The sequence below is a fragment of the Oryx dammah genome, unplaced genomic scaffold (genome assembly GCF_014754425.2).
Source record: "Oryx dammah isolate SB20612 unplaced genomic scaffold, SCBI_Odam_1.1 HiC_scaffold_28, whole genome shotgun sequence".
Taxonomy (NCBI): domain Eukaryota; kingdom Metazoa; phylum Chordata; class Mammalia; order Artiodactyla; family Bovidae; genus Oryx; species Oryx dammah.
This window is the reverse complement of record NW_024070212.1, coordinates 98,444,291-98,471,602: the sequence shown is the minus strand read 5'-3', so window position 1 is coordinate 98,471,602 and position 27,312 is coordinate 98,444,291. Positions and strand designations below refer to the sequence as shown.

General features: G+C 38.5%; 1 protein-coding gene across 2 annotated transcripts in view; it reads right to left on the bottom strand.

Annotated features, from left to right (window-relative positions):
• TESK2 (testis associated actin remodelling kinase 2) overlaps positions 1-27,312 on the bottom strand; it is a 137,322-nt gene that overhangs the window by 98,154 nt on the left and 11,856 nt on the right. For both annotated transcript variants that reach the window (XM_040231309.1, XM_040231310.1), the window contains exon 2: positions 5,021-5,332. In XM_040231309.1, the coding sequence (XP_040087243.1) occupies positions 5,021-5,242 (222 nt within the window). In that variant the 5' untranslated portion in view covers positions 5,243-5,332. The remainder of the gene's footprint in view (positions 1-5,020; positions 5,333-27,312) is intronic.

Below are 27,312 nucleotides of genomic sequence, written 5' to 3'. Positions count from 1 at the left end.
ATAAATCAAACATTTAAACATAAGTAGTAATACCATAAAAGTGGTAAGAAAAAAATTATAATGTTATTTATAACATAGGAGTATAGAGAGCTTTTTTAATAATAAAAGAAACAGAAGACAATAAAAAACAAACAACTATTTCTACATCTCAAAAATTGTTAAAAACTAACTTAAAAAGCACTACAATCTTAGAAAATTCATAATAATTTATAGCACACATAAAATCAGGATATAGCAGTGCAGAGATAAAGAGAGATTTAAAAAAGAAACCTGCCCTCATAGAACTTATACTACCTCTACCATGGAGCAGGTAAGTAAGTAGGTAAATAATAGATAATTGATATATAAACATGCACACACACATATACATACAGGCATACACGTATTTGCTTACATAAGTACAAAATATCTCTAGAAGGACACATAAGAAAGCACTGAATACCAGTTACCTAGAGAGAAGAAAACTGAGGGGCAGAAAAAAAGCAAATGATTTTTCACTGAATAACCTTTTACACCTTTTAAGTTTATACTATGTGATTTTAAAAATAAATTTAATTAAAATTACACAAAATTAGATGTTCAAAGAAAAGCAGGAACAGGATATTTGAAACAAAAGAGAAGTGCATTTAAGAAACACAAACAGAAAGTCTACAAAACTCTCATCACAAGAAAAAAAAGAATCTGGAAATATATGACGTGATGGATGTTAACTAAACCTATTATGGTAATCATTTCACAATATATATTCATATGAAATCATATTATATATTGAAAATTAATACACTGTTATATGCCAACTGTATCTTAATAAAATCTAAAAGAAAAAAGCCAAAAAAAGAGAAAGTCTAGAAAAGAAAAACAGCAATTGAAATTAAAAAATCTCAAAGGCAGTTTGAATAATAGAGTAGGCCCCAAATGAAAAGAAACTAAATAGGAAAATAGGCTGAAAATCACCACCACACTCCCCCCTAAAAAAAACTAGCACAAAAAGGCAAAGAAATAAAAACACGAGAGAAAAATTAAGAGACATGAAAGATAGCATGAGACAATCCAATATGCATGTAATGGGACCTTAAGAGGCCAAAGAAAAGAGCAGAATTTTAAAAGATAAAATGTCCAAGAATTTTCTAGAATTTAAGACACACGAGTTCTTAAAATGAAGGAGTAAACCACATTCTAAGCAGAATAAATAAAAATAAATCAGCTCTGAGACCAATATAATCAAAACTGAACAAAGAAGAAAAAATAATTCTAAAGGCTGATTAAAAAGGGTAAACAACCAAACTAACAACTAACTTAGCAACAGCAGAGGTGAATTAAAAAAAGAAGAAAAAAGGAAAGAATAATTTTAATGTGCTGAAGAAAATACTGTCCTAAATTCTATACTCATTAAATTATCATTTAAGAGTTTATTCAGTGTAAAGATAGAATAACAATAAATATAAACAGATTACAATTTCTCTGTCTCTTTATGGGCAAATTTAATTTTGGATCAAAAAAATTTAATATAAAACTATTTCACAGGACATACACAAAAAATGTACTATCACAGGCAGAATAAAAATAGAGATAGAAAAAGACATACTGGGAAAATAATAACCAAAACAACAGATAAATGCATACAGTGAGGAAGAAGGTACATAATATTGATATCAGATAAAGTAGAAATCAAAGCTAAGAGCATAAAGTGGGACAAAAATAGAAAACTAGCATTTATAAAATATACAATCTATAGTGTACATTCCAATAATAAACATGAATTTCTATTAATATATACTTCACAAAATGGACTATAAACAAAATAACCACACTGACAGAAACACAAGGAGAATTTATAAACACATTAGGAAATATTAATAGACTTTTTCCAAAGAAATAGATTAGACTACAATAAATAAGGTCATATAACATTTGAATAACAATACAAAAGCTTAATCTAACAGAGGTACACAGAACTTTATGCAATCAAACAAAACAGAAATTCATATTTGTTTCAAATATATTTGTGGCATTCAAAAAAATCTGACCTTGTGCTGTATCAAAACAAAACCTAAATTATATTCCAGAGGCTTCCTTAATGGTCCAGTTGTTAAGAATCTACTTTGTTGGACATCCCTGGTGGTTCAGAGGTTAAGAATTCGCCTTGCACATGGGCATATGGGTTCGATCCCTGGTCCAGGAAGATTCCACATGACACAGGGCAGGTAGGCCCTTGTTCCACAACTAATGAGCCTGAGCTCCAGACCTTGCAAGCTGCCACTCACTACTGAGCCCACCTGCTCTAGAGTCCCTGAGCTGAAACAAGAGAAGCCACTGCAAAGAGAAGCCCGCACACTGCAACTAGAGAAAGGCTGCCTGCAGCAATGAAGGCCCTACACGGCCAAAAATAAATAAACAAACAACTTTGTTTTTTTAAAAAAAAAAGAATGTGCCTTGCAATGCAGAGGACTCAGGTGCAATCCCTAGTCTCAGAACTAAGATCAGCTAAGCCCCGGTAGACCACAACCACTGAGCTCTTGTGCCACAACTCAAGAGTCCCTGCACTGCAATGAAAGATCCTGCATAATCCAATTAGGACCCAACACAGGACTTCCCTGGAGGTGCAGTGGATAAGAATCTGCCTGCCAATGCAGGAAACATGGGTTTGATCCCTAGTGCAGGAAGATTCTACATGCTGTGGAGCAACTAAACCTGTGCACCACAACTACTGAGCCCACGAGCCTCCTAGGAACTTCAAGCCACAACTACTGAAGGCCGTGTGCGTAGAGCCTGAGCTCCGCAACAAGAGAAGCCACTACAGTAAGAAGCCCGTGCACCACAACTAGTAGCCCCTGCTCGTCATAACTAGAAAAAGCCCACAGGCAGCAACAGAGCCAGAGCAACAAAAAAAATACATGAGATAATTAAAAAGAAAGAGCCAACACAGCCAATAAATAAATATTTTAAAAAATAACTTATACTCCAAAGACTTCATATAAGCCATTTTCTATGATCATGATGCACTAAAATTAGAAATTAAATATCAAACAATTACCCAAAAGAAAATTCACCATGTAAACATTTTAAAATTTCATTTAAATAATTCTTATATCAAAATGAAATCAAACCAAACTACATTTAGAAATGATGAGACCACACTGAAAACCTGTGATATGGCCAAGTCTAGAGAAAATGTTAAAGCTTACGTGTGTATACGAGAAAATAATAAACACTGGGAAAAACTGAGATAAGAATAAAATACAAAAAGAACAAAACATCACTAGAAAGTAAATGAAAGAAAGTAATACAGATATAAGTAGAAAATAGTGAACCATAACACAAACAGAAGATAATCAGCAGAATCAAAGGTAATAATCTGACTGCCAGGTTCTGCCGAGGGAAGAGTTATCATCAACAGGTGTGGAAACAGAGACAAACTTCCCTGGGACAGGTACAGGGGCAAAGGCAGGACCAATGAGATTTCATAGCTATCCCCACAGGTCCCAGAATTCTATATTTCTTAAGCTTTCAGTTTATCAATAAACGATACCTCTTCCCCGCCCCCGGCCCCCATTTTTGGCCACATGGCTTATGGTATCTTAGTTCCCTGGCCAGAGGTTGAACCCAGACCTTGGTAGTGAAAGCACCAAGTCCTAACCATTGGATCGTCAGGGAATTCCCAACTAGCTAAATTTTTTTTTTAAGCAAATCCTTTGAGAAGAAACCTAAAATAAATTTGTGTTGTTTTATTTTTAAAATAGAAGACACAAATAAACCATATTAGAGGAAGGAGGCAGATATTGATATGGTACAAATTACACTAATTACACTTAGGTTTGGCTGCAAACAGAGGACCAAATATTAAAAGTCTTTTAAGATTTTTTTCCTCACAAAGAGACTCGAGGAGATAGTACAGAACCAGGCAGCTCTCTTCCATGTAGGCATGGAAGATGCAGGCTCTGTCTTGTTGCTCTGCCACAGATGGCCTCCATTTGTAGGGTCACACTATGATCAAAATGTACAACAGCAAATATGAAGGAAAAATGGATATAAGAAGTGGCAAAGGAAGATTTCCAAAAGCTCCCATACGACAATTCTGCTCATACCCTATTGGACAGAACTACTGATATAGTTAAACCTAGCTATAAGGAAAGCTAGGAAATGGCATCAGTGTGTCCAACTAAAAGATCTATTAATATGGAAGAAGCAAAACACAGCTATTGCAGAAACAAAAAACCTGTGCCACGTCAATTACATAAAGTATTTATGCCCACAAATCTGAAAATTTAAGTAAGATTAATTATATCCTAAGAAAATAAAATTAACAAAAATTACTTAAGAAAGGAAAGATCCCACACAATGTGAAGCAATTAAGCGTGCTCTCCTCAACTAATGAACCAACATGCTCTGGAGCCCACATGACACAACTAGAGAGTCTATGCACCTTAAAGAAAGATCCTGAATGAAACAACTAAGACCCAGTGCAGCCAAATAAATAAATATTGAATGGAAAAAAAAAATTTTTTTTTTTTGGCCACGCCACAGGGCTGGGTGTGTTCTCAGTTCCCCAACCACAGATAAAACACAGGCCCGGCAGTGACAGCACCAAGTCGTAACCACTGGATGACAAGGGAATTCCAGGCACAAAAGGACAAATATTATAATTCCATTGTATGAGGTTCCTAGGATAGACATATTCATAGAGACATAAAGTAGAACAGATATTAACATGGGCTAAGGGTACTAGAGAGAGGTTTTTTTTTAATGCATACAAAGTTTCCATTTTGGATGATGAAAAATTCTGGAAGAGTGGAAGAGGCTCCTATGTTATTTTAATTTTTGATCAGTATGGATTATTTTTATAGTTAAAATAAAATATCTTGCAAGTTAATAGACAGCTCAAGAGGAGTTTACAATACTACTCAAAATCCACAGCCCCCTGACAAGACAAAGCCTACATCCTAATGAAACACAGCTGTGAACTCTGCAGTGAAACTGACCCTCAACAAGACAATATGAGAAAAACTATGGCATCACTCACCTTGAACACTTCAGAGAAGAAGCCAGACCCTATTTTTTCACAGGTGAAGTCATCTAAACGTGTCAGTCTGGAAAAGGCACTTATAAGAGCTCGATATGAGGAGGGCCAAATTCTTCCCACTTGGGTCATGTTCCCATCCCCTCCACCACCTCCTTCAAAATCCTCAAGACGCTCCACACGTGGAGGTAATCCTGCAATTGAATTCCGTTTGCTCCGATCCATACTCTTCAATAATCACTTGTTTCTTCTTTTAAGAATGAATTCCATACATAATAAGTTTTTGTTGAGTTTTACTTCTCTTCTGGCTTGACACTAAACAAGAGATCAAAATAATATTTCATTAAAACCATTAATAAAAATTAAACACATGCATACAGTAAACTATTAATGTAAAAGTACTGCCTCTCTTATATTCTAGTTACTGATTTTCAGATCTAAAAAACACTTTATGCCTTTACCTTAAAAAAACAATGATATAGCCATGATTTATTGAGCACCTACTATCTAGGAAACAGTATGAGAATTGTACATATGTTATGTTATTTGATTTTCAAGTAACCCATGATACAAAGATTATAATGCTTATTTTGCAGAGAGGTCAAATAATCATACAGTCACTAAATGACAGAGATAAAACTAAAATGCCAGACTGTCTGATTCAAAAACTTGTACTCTTGCCAATGCCCTTCACAGTCTCACATAATTTTCTCTTCATTTGAAAAAGTCAAGTTCAAATATATAAAACAAGGATGACAAATATTTTACATTTTAAAATTATATAATTTTAAAAGAAAAAACTATATCCAAAGGCAATTTAAAAAGCCACTCTTTATTAAACAACCCAGTCTAGCAGAAATGACCACAGAAGGCTCTACCATTCTGGTACCTGACGAACAATAAAAACAAAAGCCCACTTTTTCTTTTAGTCTGTCTCTACTACTTTTTCCCACAAGAATCAATTATATTTAGGTTTAATTAATCCATTTTGAGTTTAGTTTTGTGTTTGGTGTTAAAGAATGTTCTAATTTAATTTTCTTACACGTAGCTGTCCAGCTTTCCCAGCACTTATAAAACTCTTAGAGGAAAATATAGGCAGAACACTTGACATAAATTACAGAATTACTTTTTGAATCCATTTCCTAGAATAATGGAAATAAACAAATGGGACCAAGTTAAATTCAAAACTTTTAAACAGCAAAGGACACCATTAAAAAAAAAAAAAGACAAGCTACAAAATGGAAGAAAATATTTGCCAACAATGCAATGACTAAGTGATTAATCCCCAAAATTTACAACAGCTCATACAGCTCAAAAAAAAAAAAAAAAAAAATCGACAGAAGATCGAGACAGACATTTCTCCAAAGACATACAGATGGCCAAAAAGCACATGAAAAGATGCTCAACATTGCTACTTATTAAAGCAATGCAAATCAAAGCTACATGCTATCAGGCGTCCCTGGTGGCTCAATGGTAAAGAATCTGCCTGCCAATGCAGGAGACATGGGTTTGAACCCTGATCCAGAAAGATCCCACATGCCGTAGAGCAACTAAAAGCTGTTTGCTACAACTACTGAGCCTGTGTTCTGGAGTCTGGGAGCCGCAACTACTGAGTCCACGCGCTGCAACTAATGAAGCCCAAGTGCCCTAGAACCCATGTTCCACAAGTGAAGCCACCACAATGAGAAGCCCTTGCACTGCAACTAGAGAGCAGACCCTGCCTGCTGCAACTAGAGAACGCCTGTGCAGCAACAAAGACCCAGCACAGTCAAAAATAAATAAAATTTTAAAAAAATATATATATCACCTCACACCAGTCAGATGAATACTGGAGAGGGTGTAGAAAGAAGGGAACTCTCCTGTACTGTTGGTGGAAATGGTACAGTCACTATACAGAACAGTATGGAGGTTCCTCAAGAAACTAAAAATACAGCTACCATATGATCCAACAATTCCATTCCTGGGATTTTTCTCGAACCTGAGAAACCATGGTTTGAAAGGATACATGCACCCTAAGTTCATTTCAGTGCCATTTACAATAGCCAAGACATGGAAGCAACCTAAATGTCCACTGACAGATGAATGGATAAAGATGTGGTACGTACATACAATGGAATATTACTTAGCAACTAAAAAGAATGATAAATATTTAGGACCAACCTAGACAGCATATTAAAAAGCAGAGACATTACTTTGCCAACAAAGGTCCGTCTAGTCAAGGCTATGGTTTTTCCAGTGGTCATGTATGGATGTGAGAGTTGGACTATAAAGAAAGCTGAGCACCGAAGAATTGATGCTTTTGAAGGGTAGTGTTGGAGAAGACTCTTGAGAGTCCCTTGGACTGCAAGGAGATCCAACCAGTCCATCCTAAAGGAGATCACTCCTGGGTGTTCACTGGAAGGACTGACGTTGAAGCTCAAACTCCAATACTTTAGCCACCTGATGCAAAGAGTTGACTCATTGGAAAAGATCCTGATGCTGGGAAAGATTGAGGGCAGGAGGAAAAGGGGACAACAGAGGATGAGATGGTTGGATGGCATTATCAACTCGATGGACATGGGTTTGGATGGACTCCTTGAGTTGGTGATGGACAGGGAGGCCTGGCGTGCTGCGATTCGTGGGGTTGCAAAGAGTCGGACACGACTGAGCAACTGAACTGAACTGAACTGAGTGCTATTTGCAGCAACATGGATGGACCTCGAGGTATCATACTAAGTGAAATCAAACAGAAAAGACAAATTTCATGTGGCATCTCTTATATGCAGAATCTAAAAAAATATGATATAAATAAACTTATTTACAAAATAGAAAGACTCTCAGACAATGAACTTATGGTTATCAGAAGAGAAGGGGAAGGGGGAGGGACAGACTGAGAATTTGGGATTGACATGTGCACACAGCTATGTTTAAAATAGATAACCAATAAGGACATACTGTATAGCACAGAATACTCTGTAATTCCCTAAACAGGAAAAGAATTTGAGAAACCATACACACATATATGTATAACTGAATCACTTTGCTGTACACCTGAAACTAACACAACATTATTAATCAACTATATTCCAATATAAAATAATAAAAATTAAATTAGTATTGAAAAAAACTTTTTAAAAAGAATCAATTATGAGTCCTATGCAAAATACTACATTGTGATCCTACAATTAGTGAAATGCTTTTGTAAATGTTATGAATACCTAACTCAGACTACCTCTACCAACCTCCAATCATGGAGAATTAGTGGCAGGGCTCACAAGACCATTCTTATACTATGCCCCTGCTTTAGTGAAAGCTGGTGGCCTTCTACCCAATATGGACCAATCACATTTCCTTTCCTGGCAATTTGGAATTGGAATTAAGATATTCCAGCCTCAGTCTGGCTGCTTTCTAAAATGAAAGCAATGTAAACTCAGGAGATGTTGTCCGTGTCCATTTTCTACCATGCAGCCTTGAAGGCACAAAAAGCCAAGTGACTGAGGCCAATTTGTAAAGAAAAAGAGACAGTAAGAACTTCTTGATTTTCCTAATGTGCTCTATCTAGTTCCTGATTCCTGAGGCCTAACTGCATCCTGGCAGTTAAGGTTTCACAAGCTATCCCCATATCTTTAAATTACTTTTGCTTAAGCTAGTTTCACCAGTCTTCATAGAATGAAGCATAATCCAAGTTCCTAAAGTACCTCTATTGAACTTCTGCCAAGAAGCGGCAACAGATCACCAGTTCAAAAATTTAACGTTATAAAATCAACATTTTTAAAATTTTACAGCCAATAGAGACCATAAAGTTCATTTTATACTTGAAGAAACACAAGGACCAGAAACTGGAAATTATGTGCCCACAGCTCTAAGTTATTTACTAGCAAAGCTAGACATGGAATCAAGGATAGTGCATCTCTAAAAGTTGATCATCTGCTTCAAAATTACCCAAGGACTTTGTTTAAAACTCAGATTCCTGGGTCTCAACCTTGACCTACTACTCACTCTTGGAGTGAGGCCTGGAAATTTTACCAAGTTTCCCAGAAATTAATGTGCACTATGAGTTGAAGATCTCTACAGCAAGGAAGGAGAATATTAATAGCTTATAAAAAAACTTTTTTAAAAAAACCACTAAGAATTTCACAAGCATTTTCTCATTTAATCCTCAAAATATACCACCAAGTAGGTGTATTTTGAGGATTTTTTTGAGGATTTTCCCCAAGTTACAGAAAAAGAAATGTAGGCTCAGGAGGTAAAGGAAATTGTCTAAGGAAAAACAGCTAGTAGAATCAGCACTGTAATCAAGGTCCACCTAGCACCAAAGCTCAAGCTTTCTCCATTTCATTATTACTTAGTTCAGTGTTTTTTCCACTAAGAGAGTTAAAAGGAGTTCAGCTAGTCATCTGCACAGAAAAGAAAATCAGGACCTGAGTGCAGAAGAAGGCCAGGCCGATTACAATTTAGACAGAGATGGAAAAGAAAAAGAAACTTTAGAAAAATACAGAATGGGAGGAAATATTTTCAAAACAAGGCAACTGACAAGACATTAAAAGAACTTAACAAAAATACAGAATGGAAGAAAATATTTTCAAAACAAAGCAACTGACAAGAAATTAATCTCCAAAATATACAGCAAAAAAAAAAAAAGAAAAACTCAATCAAAAAGTGGGCAGAAGATCTAAATAGACATTTCTCCAAAGAAGACATACAGATGGCCAACAGCACATGAAAAAATGCTCAACATCACTATTCGAGAAATGCAAATCAAAACTACAATGAGATATCACCTCACACCAATCAGAATGGGCATCATCAAAATATCTACAAACAATAAATGCTGGAGAGGATATGGAGGGAACACTTCCCTACCCTGTTGGTGGGAATACAAATTGGTAGAACCACTATGGAGAACAGTATGGAGGCTACTTTAAAAACTAAATATAGAACTACCATATGATCCTGTAATCCCACTCCTGAATCCAGAAAAAATTATACTTGGAAAAGATATACACACCCCAATGTTCATTAAAAGACTATTTATAATAGCCAAGACATGGAAGTAATCTAAATGTTCACTGACAGGGATGGATAAAGAAAATGTAGCATATGTACACACACACACAAAGAAGTATTAGCCATAAAAAAGAAAGAAATAATGCCATTTGCAGCAAATGGATGCACCTGGAGATATCACGCAAACTGAAGTAAGCCAGACAGAGAAAGACAAATATGATACCACTTATATGTGGAATCTAAAAAAAAAGAGAGAAAGATACAAATGAACTTATTTATAAAACAGAAATATACACACAGATATAGAAAACAAATTTATGATTATCAAAGGAAAAAGGTGGGAATGGATAAATTAAGAGCTTGGGATTAACAGATATACACTGCGGTATATAAAACAGATAATCAATAACGGCCTATTGTATAGCACAGGGAACTTATATTCAACACTTTTTAATAACATATAAGGGGAAAGATTCCAAAACAGAATAGAGATATATACATATATAATGGAATCACTGTGCTGTATTCCTGAAACTAACACAATACTGTAAATCAGCTGCTGCTAAGTCGTGTCAGTCATGTCTGACTCTGTGCGACCCCATAGATGGCAGCCCAACAGGCTCCCCCATCCCTGGGATTCTCCAGGCAAGAGTACTGGAGTGGGTTGCCATTGCCTTCTCAGTAAATCAGCTATACTTCAATAATTTTTTTAAAGAAAAAAAAGATATATATACCCCAATGTTCACTGCAGCACTATTTACAATAGCCAAGACATGGAAGCAATCTAAGGCCTTCAACAGATCAATGGATAAAGATGATGTGGTATAATGTGCAATTTTAAAAAAGGGTATAAAGGAACTTTTTTACAAAACAGAAACAGAGTCATAAATATAGAAAACAAACATGGTTACTAGAGGGGAGACGGTGAGAGGGAAAATTGGGAGATGTGGATTGATATATATGCACACTACTATATATAAAATAGGGAACTAATAAGGACCTCCTGTATAGCATAAGCGGAGAAGGCAATGGCACCCCACTCCAGTACTCTTGCCTGGAAAATCCCGTGGATGGAGGAGGCTGGTAGGCTGTAGTCCATGGGGTCGCTAAGAGTTGGACATGACTGAGCGACTTCACTTTCACTTTTCACTTTCATGCATTGGAGAAGGAAATGGCAACCCACTCCAGTATTCTTGCTTGGAGAATCCCAGGGATAGAGGAGCCTGGTGGGCTGCCATCTATGGGGTCGCACAGAGTCAGACACAACTGAAGTGACTTAGCAGTATAGCATAAGGGGACTCTATTCAATACTCTGTAATGATCTCTATGGGAAAAGAATCTAAAAAAGAGTGAATATATGTATATGGATGACTGATTCACTTTGTTGTACAGCAGAAACTAATACAACATTGTAAATCAACTATACTCCAATAAAAATTTTTAAAAAAGATGTGGGGGGTGTGTGTGTGATACATACACATATACAATGGAATATTACTCAGCCATAAAAATTCAAGCAATGTCATTTTTAGCAACATGGATGGAGCTAGAGATAATCATGTTAAGTGATGCAAGTCAGAGAAAGACAAAAAAAAATGATATAAATGAAATTACTTTCAAAATAGAAATACACTCACAGACATAGAAAACAAACTTACAGTAACAAAGGGGATGGAAGGGGAAGGGTAAATTAGGAGTTTGAAATTAACAGATACACACTTCAGTTAAGTTCAGTTTAGTCACTCAGTCGTGTCCAACTCTTTCTGACCCCATGAACCGCAGCACGCCAGGCCTCCCTGTCCATCATCAACTCCCAGAGTCTACCCAAACCCATGTCCACTGAGTCGGTGATGCCGTCCAACCATCTTATCCTGTCGTCCCCTTCTCCTCCTGCCCTCAATCTTTCCCAGAATCAGGGTCTTTTCAAATGAGTCAGCTCTTCGCATCAGGTGGCCAAAGTATTGGAGTTTCAGTTTCAACATCATATAAAATAGATAAACAATAAGGACTACTGTATAGCACTGCTACTGCTACTGCTAAGTCACTTCAGTCGTGTCCAACTCCGTACAATCCCATAGACGGCAGCCCACCAGGCTCCCCCATCCCTGGGATTCTCCAGGCAAGAACACTGGAGTGGGTTGCCATTTCCTTCTCCAATGCAGGAAAGTGAAAAGTGAAAGTGAAGTCGCTCAGTCATGTCCGACCCTCAGCGACCCCATGGACTAGAGCCTACCAGGCTCCTCCGTCGGGAACTATATTCAATATCCTGTAGTAACCTATAATGGAAAAGAATAGACAAATATATATGTAAAACTGGATCACTTTGCTATACACCTAAAAGCAATTTAAGTTAACTAAGCGTCAATTGAAAGAAATAGTTTAAAAAATAAAATAAGCTAAAAAAAGCAATATTGAGTGGAAGTGGAAAGAAGCAAGTTGTAGTTCACAGTATCATTAAAACTGAACTGAAAACAATTTTTAAGAAGTTACCCAAAAAATTATAGGACTATCCCTATAGAATGATACCATTTTCATTTTTTAATGTATTTTTAAAATATACAAGGGGGCTTCCCGGTGGCTGAGTAGCCACCTGCAAACACGGGAGATGCAGATTCAATCCCTAGTCCAGAAGGATCCCACCTGCCACAGAGCCGCTGCTGCTGCTGCTAAGTCGCTTCAGTCATGTCCGACTCTGTGCGACCCCATAGACGGCAGCCCAACAGGCTCCCCCGTCCCTGGGATTCTCCAGGCAAGAACACTGGAGTGGGTTGCCATTTCCTTCTCCAGTGCATGAAAGTGAAAAGTGAAAGTGAAGTCACTGAGTCGTGTCCAACTCTCAGTGACCCCATGGACTGCAGCCTACCAGGCTCCTTCGTCCATGGGAGTTTCCAGACAAGAGTACTGGAGTAGGGTGTCATTGCCTTCTCCGACAGAGCAGCTGGGCCTGGGCCAACTGTTGAGCCCGTGCTCTGGAGCCTGGGAGCCACAGCTGATGAGCCCGCTGGCAGCATCTACTAAGGCCCACACCCCTGGAGCCCCTGCTTTGCAGCAAGAGAGGCCGCCACAGTGAGAAGCCCACGAATGGAAACCAGAAAGTGGCCCCCACTTGCGGCAATTAGACAAAGGCCCGGGTTGCAGCAAAGACCCAGCACAGTCAAAAGCAAATAAATTAAATAAATTAAAAAAAATTATTAGACTAAGCCTGAATGCCTCAACTACTGAGCCAGTGAGCCACAACTAGAGAGCCCACATACTCCAGAGTTCTCACACCACAGCTAGAGAGAAGCCGGCATGCCACAACCAAGACCTGATATGGCCAAAATAATTAATTTTTAAATACATAAAAAATAACATATACTTATAGAGAGGGAGGATTGCTTAAAGGTACATGCTTGCTTCATTTGGGAGTTGACTGCCACAGACCTCAGGAGAAAATGCATCTTGCTTTTGCAGAGATCAACATAGTTCAGCAATGCCCAAGCTTCTTTTTCAGAGAGGTGAACCTCAGCTTAGAGGAAGGGCTAAGGAGGCTTCCACACTGAAGGCGACATGGAGAAGAGGTAGTAATCACAAGGGAGCCAGCTCAGGGAACAAATGGAGCGCATGGCCACCTGCTGCTTCCCTGTGCCCTGCCAGGAGAGCGCTGTAAAGCAGAGGCATCCAGATTCCCAAGCGGGCACCAGCAACACCTCCAAAGCAGACTCCGAGGCCTCCCTGCTGGTGGGGACCTGAGGAACCTGAGGATGAGGTTCCAAAAGTAGTCCCTGCAGAGGCTAAGAGTCTAATCAGGAATAAAAGTAGACAAGCAGGGCAGGGAGTGGGAAACGGGGCTTGGTGTATGTATGTGTGTTCAGTCCGGTCTGACTCTTTGCAACTCCATGAACTGTAGCTCATCAGGCTCCTCTGTCCATGGAATTTTCCAGGTGAAAATACTAGAGTGGGTTGCCATTTCCTTCTGCAAAGGTATACATGATTAAAGGTATAGCCTCCAGACAAATGTGGCTTCAAATCCTCGATCTGTAGCTTGCAGCTATATGAACCCAGCCAAGTTATTTTAAAACCTCTACATTATTTACAAAATGGAAATAAACTAGTACCTGCCTTATATGGACTTCTCCGGTGGCTCAGACGGTAAAGAATCTGTCTGCAGTGCAGAAGACTCAGTTTGATGCCCGGGTCGGAAAAAATCCTCTGGAGGATTGAATGGCTACCCACTCCAGTATTCTTGCCTGGAGAATTCCATGGATAGAGGAGCCTGGTGGGCTAGTCCATGGGGTCTCAAAGTCTAACATGACTGAGAAACTAACACTTTCACTTTATACTTCCTGTAACATTTTCTATGTATTAATTTATTACAGTCACCATAAGGTTATTGGTTAAATGAACAGTGTCTGGCAAGTAGTAAGCATTCAAGCCCATTGGTTACTATAATTATTTTGTTGCTGTTGAGCCGCTCAGTCCAGTCCGACTTTTTGTAACCCCATGGACTACAGCATGCCAGGCTTCCCTGTCCTTCACCATCTCCTGGAGCTTGCTCAAACTCATGTCCATTGAGTCGGTGATAACATCCAACCATCTCGTCCTCTTTCATCCCCTTCTCCTCCTGCCTTCAATTTGTCCCAGCATTGGGGTCTTTTCTAATAAGTCAGTTCTTCCAATCAGGTGGCCCAAGTATTGGAGCTTCAGCATCCATCCTTCCAGTGAATATTCAGGACTGATCTCCTTTAGGATGGACTAGTTTGATCTCTTTGCAGTCCAAGGGACTCTCAAAAGCCTTCTCCAACACCACAGTTCAAAAACAACAATTCTTCGGTGCTCAGCCTTCTTTATGGTCCAACTCTCACATCCACACATGACTACTGGAAAAACCATAGCTTTGACTAGACTGACTACTGTCGGCAAAGTAACATCTCTGCTTCTTAATATGCTGTCTAGGTTGGTCATAGCTTTTCTTCCAAGGAGCAAGCGTCTTTTTATTTCATGGCTGCAGTCACCATCTGCAGTGATTTTGGAGCCCAAGAAAATTAAGTCTTTCATTGTTTCCATTGTTTCCCCATCTATATGCCATGAAGTGATGAAACTGGATGCCATGATCTTCATTTTTTGAATATTGAGTTTTAAGCCAGCATTTTCACTCTCCTCTTTCACTTTCATCAAGAGGCTCTTTAGTTCCTCTTCGCTTTCTGCCATAAGGGTGGTGTCATCTGCAAATCTGAAGTTATTGATATTTCTCCCAGCAATCTTGATTCCAGTTGTGCTTCACCCAGCCCAGCATTCTGCATGATGTACTCTGCATATAAGTTAAATAAACAGGGTAATAATATACAGCCTTGAAGCACTCCTCTCCCAATTTTGAACCAATCTGTTGTTTCATATTATCTTCTAACTGTCGCTTCTTGACTTGCATACAGATTTCTCAGGAAGCATGTAAGGTGGTCTGGTGTTCCCATCTCTTTCAGAATTTTCCACAGTGATCCACACAGTCAAAGGCTTTGGTGTAGTCAATGAGGCAGAAGTAGATGTTTTTCTGGAACTCTGTTGCTTTTTCTATGATCCAACAGATGTTGGCAATTTGGTTTCTGCTTCCTCTTTTTCTAAATCCAGTTTGTATATCTAAAAGTTCTCAGTTCACAGACTACTGAAGCCTAGTTTGGAGGATTCTGAGCATGACCTTGCTAGCATGTGAAATGAGTGTGATTGTGCAGTAGTCTGAACATTCTTTAGCAGTGACCTTCTTTAGCACTGGAATGAAAACTGACCTTATCCAGTCCTGCGGCCACTGCTGAGTTTTCCAAACGTGCTGGCATATTGAGTCCAGCACTTTCACAGCATCAACTTTTAGGATTTGAAATAGCTCAACTGGAATTCCATCACCTTCACTAGCTTTGTTCATAGTGATGCTTCCTAAGGTCCCTTTGACTTCACATTCCAGGATGCCTGGCTCTAGGTAAGTGACCATACCATCCATCATAGTTACCCGGGTCATTAAGATGTTTTTTTGTATAGTTCTTCTTTAAATTATTATTTAAAGGTACATATTTATAGTAAATGTCTAAAAGCAAGAAGTAGAAAGCCAGTCACTAAATTCATCATAGTAGTTGCCTTGGTGGCAAAGAAGAAAAATGAAATAAGGAAGGGAAAAAAGGAGACTTGTATTATAGCAATAATGTTTTGTTCACTTTTATTAAAATATCAGAACAAATATGTTTGCTAATTTTATTATTTTTTCACTAACTTGCTGTTATTGTTGTTCAGTCGCTAAGTTGTGTCTGACTCTTTGCAACCTCCCATATATTGCAGCACTCAAGGCTTCCTTGTCCTTCACTATCTCCCGGAGTTTGCTTAAAGTCATATCCATTGAGTCAGTTCAGTTCAGTTGCTCAGTCGTGTCCGACTCTTTGGGACCCTAAGGACTGCAGCATGCCAAGCTTCCCTGTCCATCACCAACTCCGGAGCTTGCTCAATCATGTCCATGGAGTCAGTGACGCCATACAACTATCTCATCCTCTGTCGTCCCCTTCTCCTCCTGCCTTCAATCTTTCCCAGCATCAGAGTCATTTCTAATTAGTTAGTTCTTCGCATCAGGTGGCCAAAGTATTGGACCTTTCAACTTCACCATCAGTCCTTCCAGTGAATATTTAGGGTTGATTTCCTTTAGGATTGACTGGTTTGATCTCTTTTCTGTCCAAAAGACTCTCAAGAGTCTTCACCAGCACAATTCAAAAGCATCAATTCTCTGGCACTTAGCCTTCTTTATGATCCATCTTTCACATCCGTACATGAAAAAAAACCTAGCTTTGACTATATGCACTTTGTTGGCACAGCGATGTCTCTGCTTTTTAATACACTAAGTTTGTCACAGCTTTCCTTTCAAAGAGCAAGTGTCTTAATTTCATGGCTACTGTCACCGTCCTCAGTGATTTTAGAGTCCAAGAAAATAAAGTCACTGTTTCCCACTTTTCCCTCTTCTATTTGCCATGATCTGATGGGATTGGCTGCTATGATATTAGTTTTTTTAATGTTGAGTTTTAAGCCAGTTTTTTCACTCTCCTCTTTCACCCTCATCAAGAGGCTCTTTAGTTTCCTTTCATTTTCTGCCATTAGAGTGGTTATCACCTGCATATCTGAGGGTGTTGATATTTCTCCCGGCAGTCTTGATTCCAGCTTGTGACTCATCCAGCCTGGCATTTCACATGATGTACTCTACATATAAGTTAAAAGAGCAGGGTGACAATATACAGCCTTGTCGTACTCCTTTCCCAATTTTCAACCAGTCCATTGTCCCATGTCCAGTTCTGACTGTTGCTTCCTGACCTGCATACATGTTTCTCAGGAAACAGGTAAGGTAATCTGATATTCCCATCTCTTTAACAATTTTCCACAGTTTTCACTAACTAATATTTGTTAATACTGGGTGATATTACATTGTACTTTTTTCTATATTTAACTTTTCTAATAAAAAAAGAATTTTAAGTTTGTTTTGTTTTGTTTTGTTTTGCCAATACAACAGCTATGCCATATGATCTGGCCAAAACAACTGACAATAATTTGGCAAATAAATAGCATCCCAATGTGCAAGCCAAGTCTCACAATTCTCAAACTTTTATCCTGCAACAGTTCAACCGTAGTTCTTGGTCCAAGGAGCATTTATATTTTAAGCTAAAAACTCAAAAGAACTGGGAGAATTTTTGGATAGCTTTCCTTATTCAAATCCACACACTCAAAATATAAAAACACTCATGAAAAACACTGATATTTAGTTGTAGAGCCCTTATTATATGCTAAAGCAATACTAATTACCAGACAGTTGAGGGAGGTGAGTGGGAAAAAGTACAGTCCCCTTATGGGAGTAAGAACTTTATTAATCCATTTTGGAGAAGTGCTGAACATGGGAAAACCTCCAAACCATGCCTTCTGCTCCCCTGGCCAACATACTGAATGACCACATTTTAATAAATGAAACCAACCAAGTTACAAATAGCTTTCAATTTAACCTAATAAATTTTAATTTAGCCGTAAAAGGCAGCAAAGGTATGTATGAACAGACTCTAAAACCATATGCTTTTTTAAATCAGAAAATGACTAATTTTAAAATGAGACAATACATTCTTTGAAATGTGTGAGATTTTATGCTATTTTCAGACCCTGGATTATCTCTCTTGGTGTCATTTACGGAATATTACCTTTTGATGTTAATGGTGCCCTTTAAAGTACACATTTTGGGTAGAACAGAAAAAGTTACTCTTGCTATCGAGGCTATTTGATTCAAGAGATGACACACTGATGATCAACAATAATGAATTTTTAGCTTGTAAAAACTTGAAATTCCTAAATGGAAGCTGATGATACTGTGAGCTGATTCACTAAATATATCCGAGCGAGAGTCCCAGTGGTTCTCCATTAAGGGCATGTGAAAATTTAGGGGGAAGGAGGCTCTTCTCAGGGTGGAGCTATTGTCACAATGGCGGGGGTGTGGGGTGGGCACTTTTGGCATTTTAGTGGGCAGGGCCAGGGAAGCTAAATGTCCTACAATGCACACAACAGTCTTGCACAACAAAGAATTGTCTTGCCCTAAATGCCAATAGTCCCCCTGTTAAGAAGCACTGTGTGAGAAAAGCTTAATCAGTTTTGTTCTTAAACTAGGAAACAACCTTCAGCACTCTTTCAAAAATGCCAAAATCATGTGCTTACAAGGACACAAAGAATTTTTTAGTGTGTTCTCAACTTCAATACTTATAAACTGGGAAGTTCAGAACTTTTTCCCTTTCCCATAAGCAGGTTTGTCTTTTCAAAGGCTAATTTTCACTTATCTTGGGATTGATTTCCTTTTCACAAAAAAAGTACAATTAAAAGCTTTTATTGGAGAAACTAATTGGAAAAGCTGTCAATAAAAAAGTCAGTGAACTAAATATCCTATAAGATACATTACATCTTTCCAAAGTAGGAATTCCACAAATCGTTTTCTGGAGAATTAAGAAACTTTTTTAGGACTCCCAAGTAGACCATACACTTATCCACAATGCTTCTGGAAATAATAACCACAATCACCATTTACCATAGGTCATGGATTCTACCAAGTGTTTTTGCATTTGCTATCTCTAAGCTTTATGACTCTTGAGAGTCTTCTGGACAGCAAGGAGATCCAACCAGTCCATTCTAAAGGAAATCAGTCCTAAATATTCATTGGAAGGACTGATGCTCAAGCTGAAACTCCAATACTTGGGCCACCTGATGCAAAGAACTGACTCATTGGAAAAGACCCTGATGCTGGGAAACATTGAGGGCAGGAGGAGAGGGGACAACAGAGGATGAGATGGTTGGATGGCATCACCAACTCATTGGACATGAGTTTGAGTGAACTCCGGGAGTTGGTGATGGACAGGGAAGCCTGGCCGTGCTGTAGTCCATGGGGTCTCAAAAAGTTGGACACGACTGAGTGACTGAACTGAACTGAACTGAAGCTTTACGACAATTCTGCAAGATAGGTATTATCATCTCCATTTTTTAAAAAAGAAATTACAACACTGAGAAACTAAATTCAAATAAATATGGCTCAGCTGGTAAAAGATCTGCCTGCAATGCAAGAGATGCCTGCAATGCAGGAGACCTGGGTCCCATCCCTGAGTCAGGAAGATCCCTTGCAACAGAAAACGGCAACCCACTCCAGTATTCTTGCCTGGGAAATCCCATGGACAGAAGAACCCACTTGGCTATCGTCCATGGGGTCACAAGAATCAGGCACAACTTGGTGACTACACCACCACCACAGGCTGTATTCAAATTCAGAGTTCTAATACCAAACACTTCCACTACAGCATGTCTCCTCCAGAAAAATAGCTAAATTTCTGTGAAAAATTGCTCATTAGCTACGTACAAAGCTACTATTATTCCCCACCTTAACTTAACAGAGACTAAAGAATATACAGACAAGAGCTTCACTAGCCTCTGGAGCAAAAGCCTTCAGTCATTTAACCACATTCCACGGGCATAAAAATTAGCATTGGCTTAAGCAGACTATTTAAAGAACCGAGGCCAAACTGACAGGAAAGATATGCAAACTCCCAATCAGTCCTTCTTTTCCATTCTGAAGTACAGTATTAGTTGTTTCTTACCCTTTCATTCCACAGAAATGAAGCAGATGAAACTTCACAACAATGCAGATGCAAATAAAATCCTGTAACACACTGAACAGCTATCAACCATCAGGTAACTGGATGTGGCCAAGTGTCAGCCAGCAACCATAATCTTCAACATCCATCCAAAAATGGAATCGTGTGCACACAGTTGGTAATGAAGTTCCACAAAGTGAGTAAAAAAGGATTTCTGAAACTTTTATACCCTGGGTATAAAAAGCAGAAAAAGAATGCAAACACAATGTCCTGCTATCCTAATTACACTTTGTTTTCTTTCTATCATCATAAAAATTCCCTAACTAATTCAAAATAAATGAAGGATTCATCATGAGTAAGATGGAGCCCAGAAAACTGGCCATTTTCCAGAGATGGAAAACTGATAAGTACATTAGCTATATATCAAGACCAACCACATGGCAAATCTATATCACAGGTCTACTCAGTTGCCATCCTTTCTATGAACCAACATAGCAAATACAGACACATTTCAGGATGACTGCCTAATTAAAAATAAAAGCAATACTGCTGAACTTGCCATCCTGCTGTGAAATAATGAGTTGCAGTTTCCATTCAAACCAAAAGCAATCTAACATAAAAACTGGCATCCCCTATTTAATTAGTCATGAGTATACACAATGGCGTATATTACTGCCAGACAGATCAAAAAGCCAGTTCTTAAAACTGTATTGTCTCTTTTGGATAAGCATATTATATGCTGTTGTAACTACAATCCACCAGGCCCTAGGTCATGACATAAAACAGAAACTTAGGTTGAAAGTTGTAAAGGCATTTAGAGGTTAACTAGTCCAATCTTTCCAATATTCATTGGAAGGACGGATGCTGAAGTTGAAACTCCAGTACTTTGGCCACCTGATGCAAAGAACTGACTCGCTGGGAAAGACTGAAGGCAGGAGGAGAAGGGTTGACAGAGGATGAGATGGTTGGATGGCATCACTGACTCGATGGACACAAGTTTGAGCAAGCTCCAGGAGTTGGTGAAGGACACGGAAGCCTGGCATGCTGCAGTCCATGGGGTCGCAAAGAGTCGGACATGACTGAGCAACTGAACTGAACTGAGTCCAATCTTTCAGCCAATTCAACAATCCCCTCTATTAAAAAAATCAAATGTTAGGTACCCACTAAGTACAAGGCATTGAGGTATGTGCTATAATATTTACAGAGCATTTACTATAATCCAGATATTCTTCCAAGTGCTTTATATTTAATATCCATATCAGTCCTATAAAACAGATACTACAGTTGATCCTTGAACAGTGGTGGGATTAGGAACTCTGACCCTCGATGCAGTTAAACATATATATATATATATATATATATATATATATATATATATATGGTCCCCAAGTTCCTCCGCATCCAACCAGTCTCAGATCATGTGTACCATAGTATTTACTATTGAAAAAAATATGCATATAAGTGGACCCATGCAGGTCAAACTCATATTGTTCAAGGGTCAACTGTATTAGTATCCCTGTTCTACAATGTGGAAACAAAGACATGACATGAAGGAATTACTTAACTTGCCCAAATTCTTAGAGCCAAGACGTGGTAGAGCCAGAAATTCAAATCCAGAGCCTATGTCATTAATCACTATACTATTACGTCTCTGCGAGGACATAGAAAACTGAATAAAACATGACTCCACCCCTCCAGGAACTTAGTCTCCCAGGAAAACACATGTAAATCAATAAGTACAATACAGCATACTAATTGTTAGTGACAGGTTAGAAGCAAGGAGGGCTTAATACTTACTGTTCTTACTTGAGGGCGAAGAAGTAAGAAAGGAAATATGTAATTTTAAAAAGGAGAACAAGGACTTTCCCAATGGTCCACTGGTTAAAAACTGCCTGCCAATGTAGGAGACACAGGTTCATCCCTGATCCAAGAAGATTCTACATGCCACGGGGCAACTAAGCCTGTGTGCCACAACTACTGAGCCTGTGCTCTAGAGCCCACAGGCTGCAACTACTGAAGACTGTATCAGCTCACGCTCCGTGGGAAGCCCATGCATTGCAAGTAAAGAGTAGCCCCAACTTGCTGCAACTAGGGAAAGCTCATGCACAGCAACAAAGTCCTGGAGAAGCCATAACTAAACCAATTTTTTTTTTTTAAAGATGAACAGAATAGGAATTCCCTGGAGATCCACTGTAGCCTGGTTTCAATATCTGGTTGGGGAACTAAAATCCCTCAAGCCATATGGTACAGCCAAAAAAAATTTTTAATAAAAATCATAAATAAAATGAAATTAAAAGATAAACAAAAAACCCAAAGGAATCTACAGATTTAATGCAACTCCTATCAAATTACCCCTGACATTTTTCACAGAACTAGAATAATCCTAAAATTTACATGGATCCTCAAAAGAGCCAGAATAGTCAAAGCAATCCTGAGGAAAAAGAACAAAGCAGAAGGCATAACCCTCCCAGACTTCAGACAATGCTGCAAAGCTACAGTAATCAAAACAGTAAGGTACTGGCACAAAGTCAGACCTATGATTAGTGGAACAGAATAGACAGCCCAGAAATAAACCCACACACTTTCAGTTAATTAATCAACAAAGGAGGCAAGAATATACAACAGAGAAAAGACAGTCTCTTCAGCAACTGATGTTAGGAAAGTTGGTCATCCACATACAAATCAATGAAGTTAGAACACTCTGTCACACCATGCACAAAAATAAACTCAAAATGGTGTAAAGACTTAAATATAAGACATGACACCGTTAAATTTTTAGACAAGAACATAGGCAAAACATTCTCTGACATAAATCAGACCAATGTTCTTAGATCAGTCTCCCAAGCTAATAGAAATAAAAGCAAAGTAAACAAATGGGATCTAATCAAACTTATAAGCTTTTGCACAGCAAAAGGAAATCATAAACAAAACAGAAACACAACCTACGAATTGAGAGAAAATATTTGCAAACAATGCAACCAATAAGGGCTTAATTTCCAAAGTATACAAACATCTCATATAACTCAATAACAGAAAAACAAACAACTCAACCAGAAAATGGGCAGGGAACTTCCCTGGTGGTCCAGTGGTTAAGACTCCATGCTTCCTTTTCAGGGGCATGAGTTCAGTCCCTGGTCATGGAAGATCACACATGCCCCATACCACCAACTCCACCTCACCAAAAAAAAAGAAAATGGGCAGAAGATCTAAACAGACATTTCTCCAAAGAAGACATATAGATGGCCAACAAGCATATGAAAAGATGGTCAACATCACTAATGATCGGAGAAATGCAAATCAAAACTACAATGAGGTATCACTTCATGCAGGTCAGAATGGCCGTCATCAAAAAGTTTATAAATAGGGACTTCCCTGGTAGTCCAATGATTAAGACCCTGAGCTTCCAATGCAGGGGGCACTGATTCAATCCCTATCAGGGTCACTAAGATCTGGCATGCCATGCAGCATAGTAAAAAAACAGTCTGCAAACAACAAATGCTACAGAGGCTGTGGAGATAGGGAACCCTCCCACACTGTTTGTGGGAATACAAATTGATACAACCACTATGGAGAACAGTATGGAGGTTCCTTTAAAAATAGAACTACCCAATGATCCTGCCATCTCACTCCTGGGCATATATCCAGAGAAAACTATATAATTCAAAAAGATACATGCACCTCAGCAGCCCTATTTACAATAACCAAGACAATGGAAGCAACCTGAAAATGTTCATTGACTTAGCACCCACCAATATTCCAGAGTTTCCCAAACTAGAAAAACGAGTCAGCTGTAACCATTTACTGAGTTGCTACTATGTTCCAAAGCCCAGTCTCTTTCCTGCCTCCTTAGCTGAGATTAGATTAAGAGGTCAAGGGACCATCAACAAACACAGGACAAAAAGAATAAAACGAAAAGGAGGCATGTCACACAGGCCAAAGGTGGGAATGACAAACATATCAAAAGTCACAAACCAGTCAAACAAAATGAAGAAAAGTGTCCACTGGATTGGAAACTACAGAGGCCAGAGTTAGCTCAGCCTACTGAAACACTACCACTAGTGAGCTCTCTTTGAGCTCACTAATTCCTTCATCAGCCTGTTCTACTACTGGAAAGTTCTGATTGTTACAAAGTCCCCCCTCCCCACCCCAAGGAAAGAAAAGCAGAGAAAAAGCACAGTATGGGGACTTCCCTGGTGGTCTAATGGTTAAGACTCTGAGCTCCCATTGCAGGGGGCACAGGTTCACTCCTGGTCAGGGAACTAGATCCCACATGCCACAACCAAGACTAGGCACAGTTAAATAAATGTTAAAAAAAGAAAGAAAGAAAAAAAAAGCACGCCACAATATTCAAATTCTAACTCTGAAGGAGAATTAAGAATATTAACAACCAAAACAATGATACTTGATTGAATCTTGATTTGAACAAAGTAGGTATAAAAGACAACTGGGGAATTTTTAATAAGGACTACTATTAGCTGTTAACAGAAAGTTATTATTAACTTAAGTGTGATAATGATATTAAGATTATATAAGACCTATTTTTGGAGATACACACAGAAATAGAAGTGAAATACACACAGAAATACAAGTGAAATATCATGTCTATATTTGTGCTAAAATACATCAGAAAAAAAGATGTAGCAAATTTTACAAAATGTTAATAATTGTTAAGATACTGGTGACAGGTAAATGGGGGTTTTGTTATATTTTTATCATGATAATAACAAAAACAAAAAAGGCTTCAGAAACAAGATGATAAACTTTTTGTCAATTTAAAAAAAAAATCAAGCAAATGAATGAAGCACAGAGCTCACAAACACCAACAACAGAAATGGAAAAACCAAATGGTCTTATGTTATGTGAATGACTTCTTGCTGCTTAGAATAAAACTTCTAATAAAGTACCATATACATATTCAAAAAATGTGGTTTCTAAAACAGCTTAGAAACTAATAAAGAACCTAATGTATAGCACAGGGACCTCTATTCAATATTCTATAATGGTTTAAATAGGAAAAGACTCTAAAAATAGAGTGATTATATGCATATGTATTACTGATTCACTTTCATGTACAGCAGAAACACCATATTGTAACAATTAACATAATATTGTAAATCCACTATACTCTAATAAAAATTAATTTAAAAAATAAAATAAAACAGTTAAGAGGAAAGAGCAGAAAATATACAATGCAAACTGTGCTAGATAATTAAAAAAAGACCCAGTGACAGCAAAGATACTGAGATTGAAAAAGCATGTAAAGATAGATAAAATTTCATGAAATGAGAGCAGTCAGTGGGGGGGATGACAATTTTTCTAAAATAACATATTGTTACATATTATTTAAAACATATGTATGTGACCAAATTAAAACAATTTTAAAAAATTCTGACTCTAACTTAGTAGGTGAATGATCTTAGGGATATTAATTAACTTCTCCCCTAATTTACAAATTAAAGGTAAATATTAACTATATTTCACAACTAAGGTCCGTCAAGGCTATGGTTTTTCCAGTGGTCATGTATGGGTGTGAGTTGGACTGTGAAGAAGGCTGAGCACTGAAGAATTGATGCTTTTGAAGTGTGATGTTGGAGAAGACTCTTGAGAGTCCCTTGGACTGCAAGGAGATCCAACCAGCCCATTCTGAAGGAGATCAGCCCTGGGATTTCTTTGGAAGGAATGATGCTAAAGCTGAAGCTCCAGTACTTAGACCACCTCATGCAAAGAGTTGACTCACTGGAAAAGACTCTGATGCTGGGAGGGATTGGGGGCAGGAGGAGAAGGGGACGACAGAGGATGAGATGGCTGGATGGCATCACGGACTCGATGGACGTGAGTCTGAGTGAACTCCGGGAGTTGGTGATGGACAGGGAGGCCTGGCATGCTGCAATTCATGGCGTCGCAAAGAGTCGGACACGACTGCGCAACTGACCGGAACTGAACTGAGTTGTTATGAGAATTAAATGAGAACATACTAAGGAATTCTAAAAATGCATATATGAAGGGACCTTCCTGGTGGTCCAGTGGTTAAGACTTCGAGCTCCCAATGCAGGGGACACAGGTTCAATCCCTGGTCAGGGAACTAATTCCCACATGCCACAACTAAGAATGTGTATGCTGCAACTAAAGATCCTGTATGCTGCAGCTAAGACCCAGTGCCACTAATATAAAATTTTTTAAAATGCATATATGAAGCACAAGGCAAAGTCCTAACACACAGTAAGCATTCAATAAAAATGAGTTTCCTTTCCTCTCTCTCCCCAACTCCAACCTTAATCCTAGTTCTGGATGCTGCAAGTATATAACAAATTAAGTCTGGTTTTCTTCATGATACCTTTTCAGTTACCAAGTTTTCTCCAGAGCAGATGCACACAAGCCTTTCAGGTCTCCTATGGAACAGAGCATCAAGAGCTTCCTGGTCACCTTGTTTAAAGTAGAGCCTTAATTACCCTCCAAACCATCAAAGCCTCTCTAAAACACAATAGCAAAAAATGTACATGATATTACATATGTGATCTAACTAGCAGAGAATTGAGGACTATTATTTCCCATAACCTGTAATCTGGATATAAAAAGCTTTGTTTCCAATCTTTTTTTTTGGCTGCACCGTATGGCTTGTGGGATTTTAGTGCCCCAACCAGGGACTGAACCTAGGCCCTCAGCAATGAGACCATGGAGTTCGAACCCCTGGACTGCCAGGAAATTCCTTCTGATTTTCTTTTTTTTTCTTTTTTTAATTTTTTTTTTTCAAATCCTTGTGTCATGGACCAACTTTCAATAGACTGCAGTGAGAGAGCTGCTCTCCTACCCACAAAACCCCGACCCAGAAGCAAGTCGTCTACGAACGGTTTAGCACCAGGTTCCCTACAAACATGCGGTGCATGATGGGCAAGAGGCTCATCTTCTAAGTACACCAAATGTATCCAAACTTTTGTATGCTGGAACATGAAGCTTGACACAGGATAAACTCATACTGGATCCTATTTAAATAAGCTGCATGCTAAAGTACTAAGAGGATGTATGAATATGCAGAATAATCTCTATTTTGATCAACTTTCTCTCTTTTTTTTGGGGGGGGGGGGCCACTCAGTTTGTGGGATCTTCATTCACCACCAGGGACTGAAGTGGGGCCCCTGGCAGTGAGAACACAGAGTCTTCACCACTGAACTGCCAGGAAATTTCCTGATAAATTTTCCTATT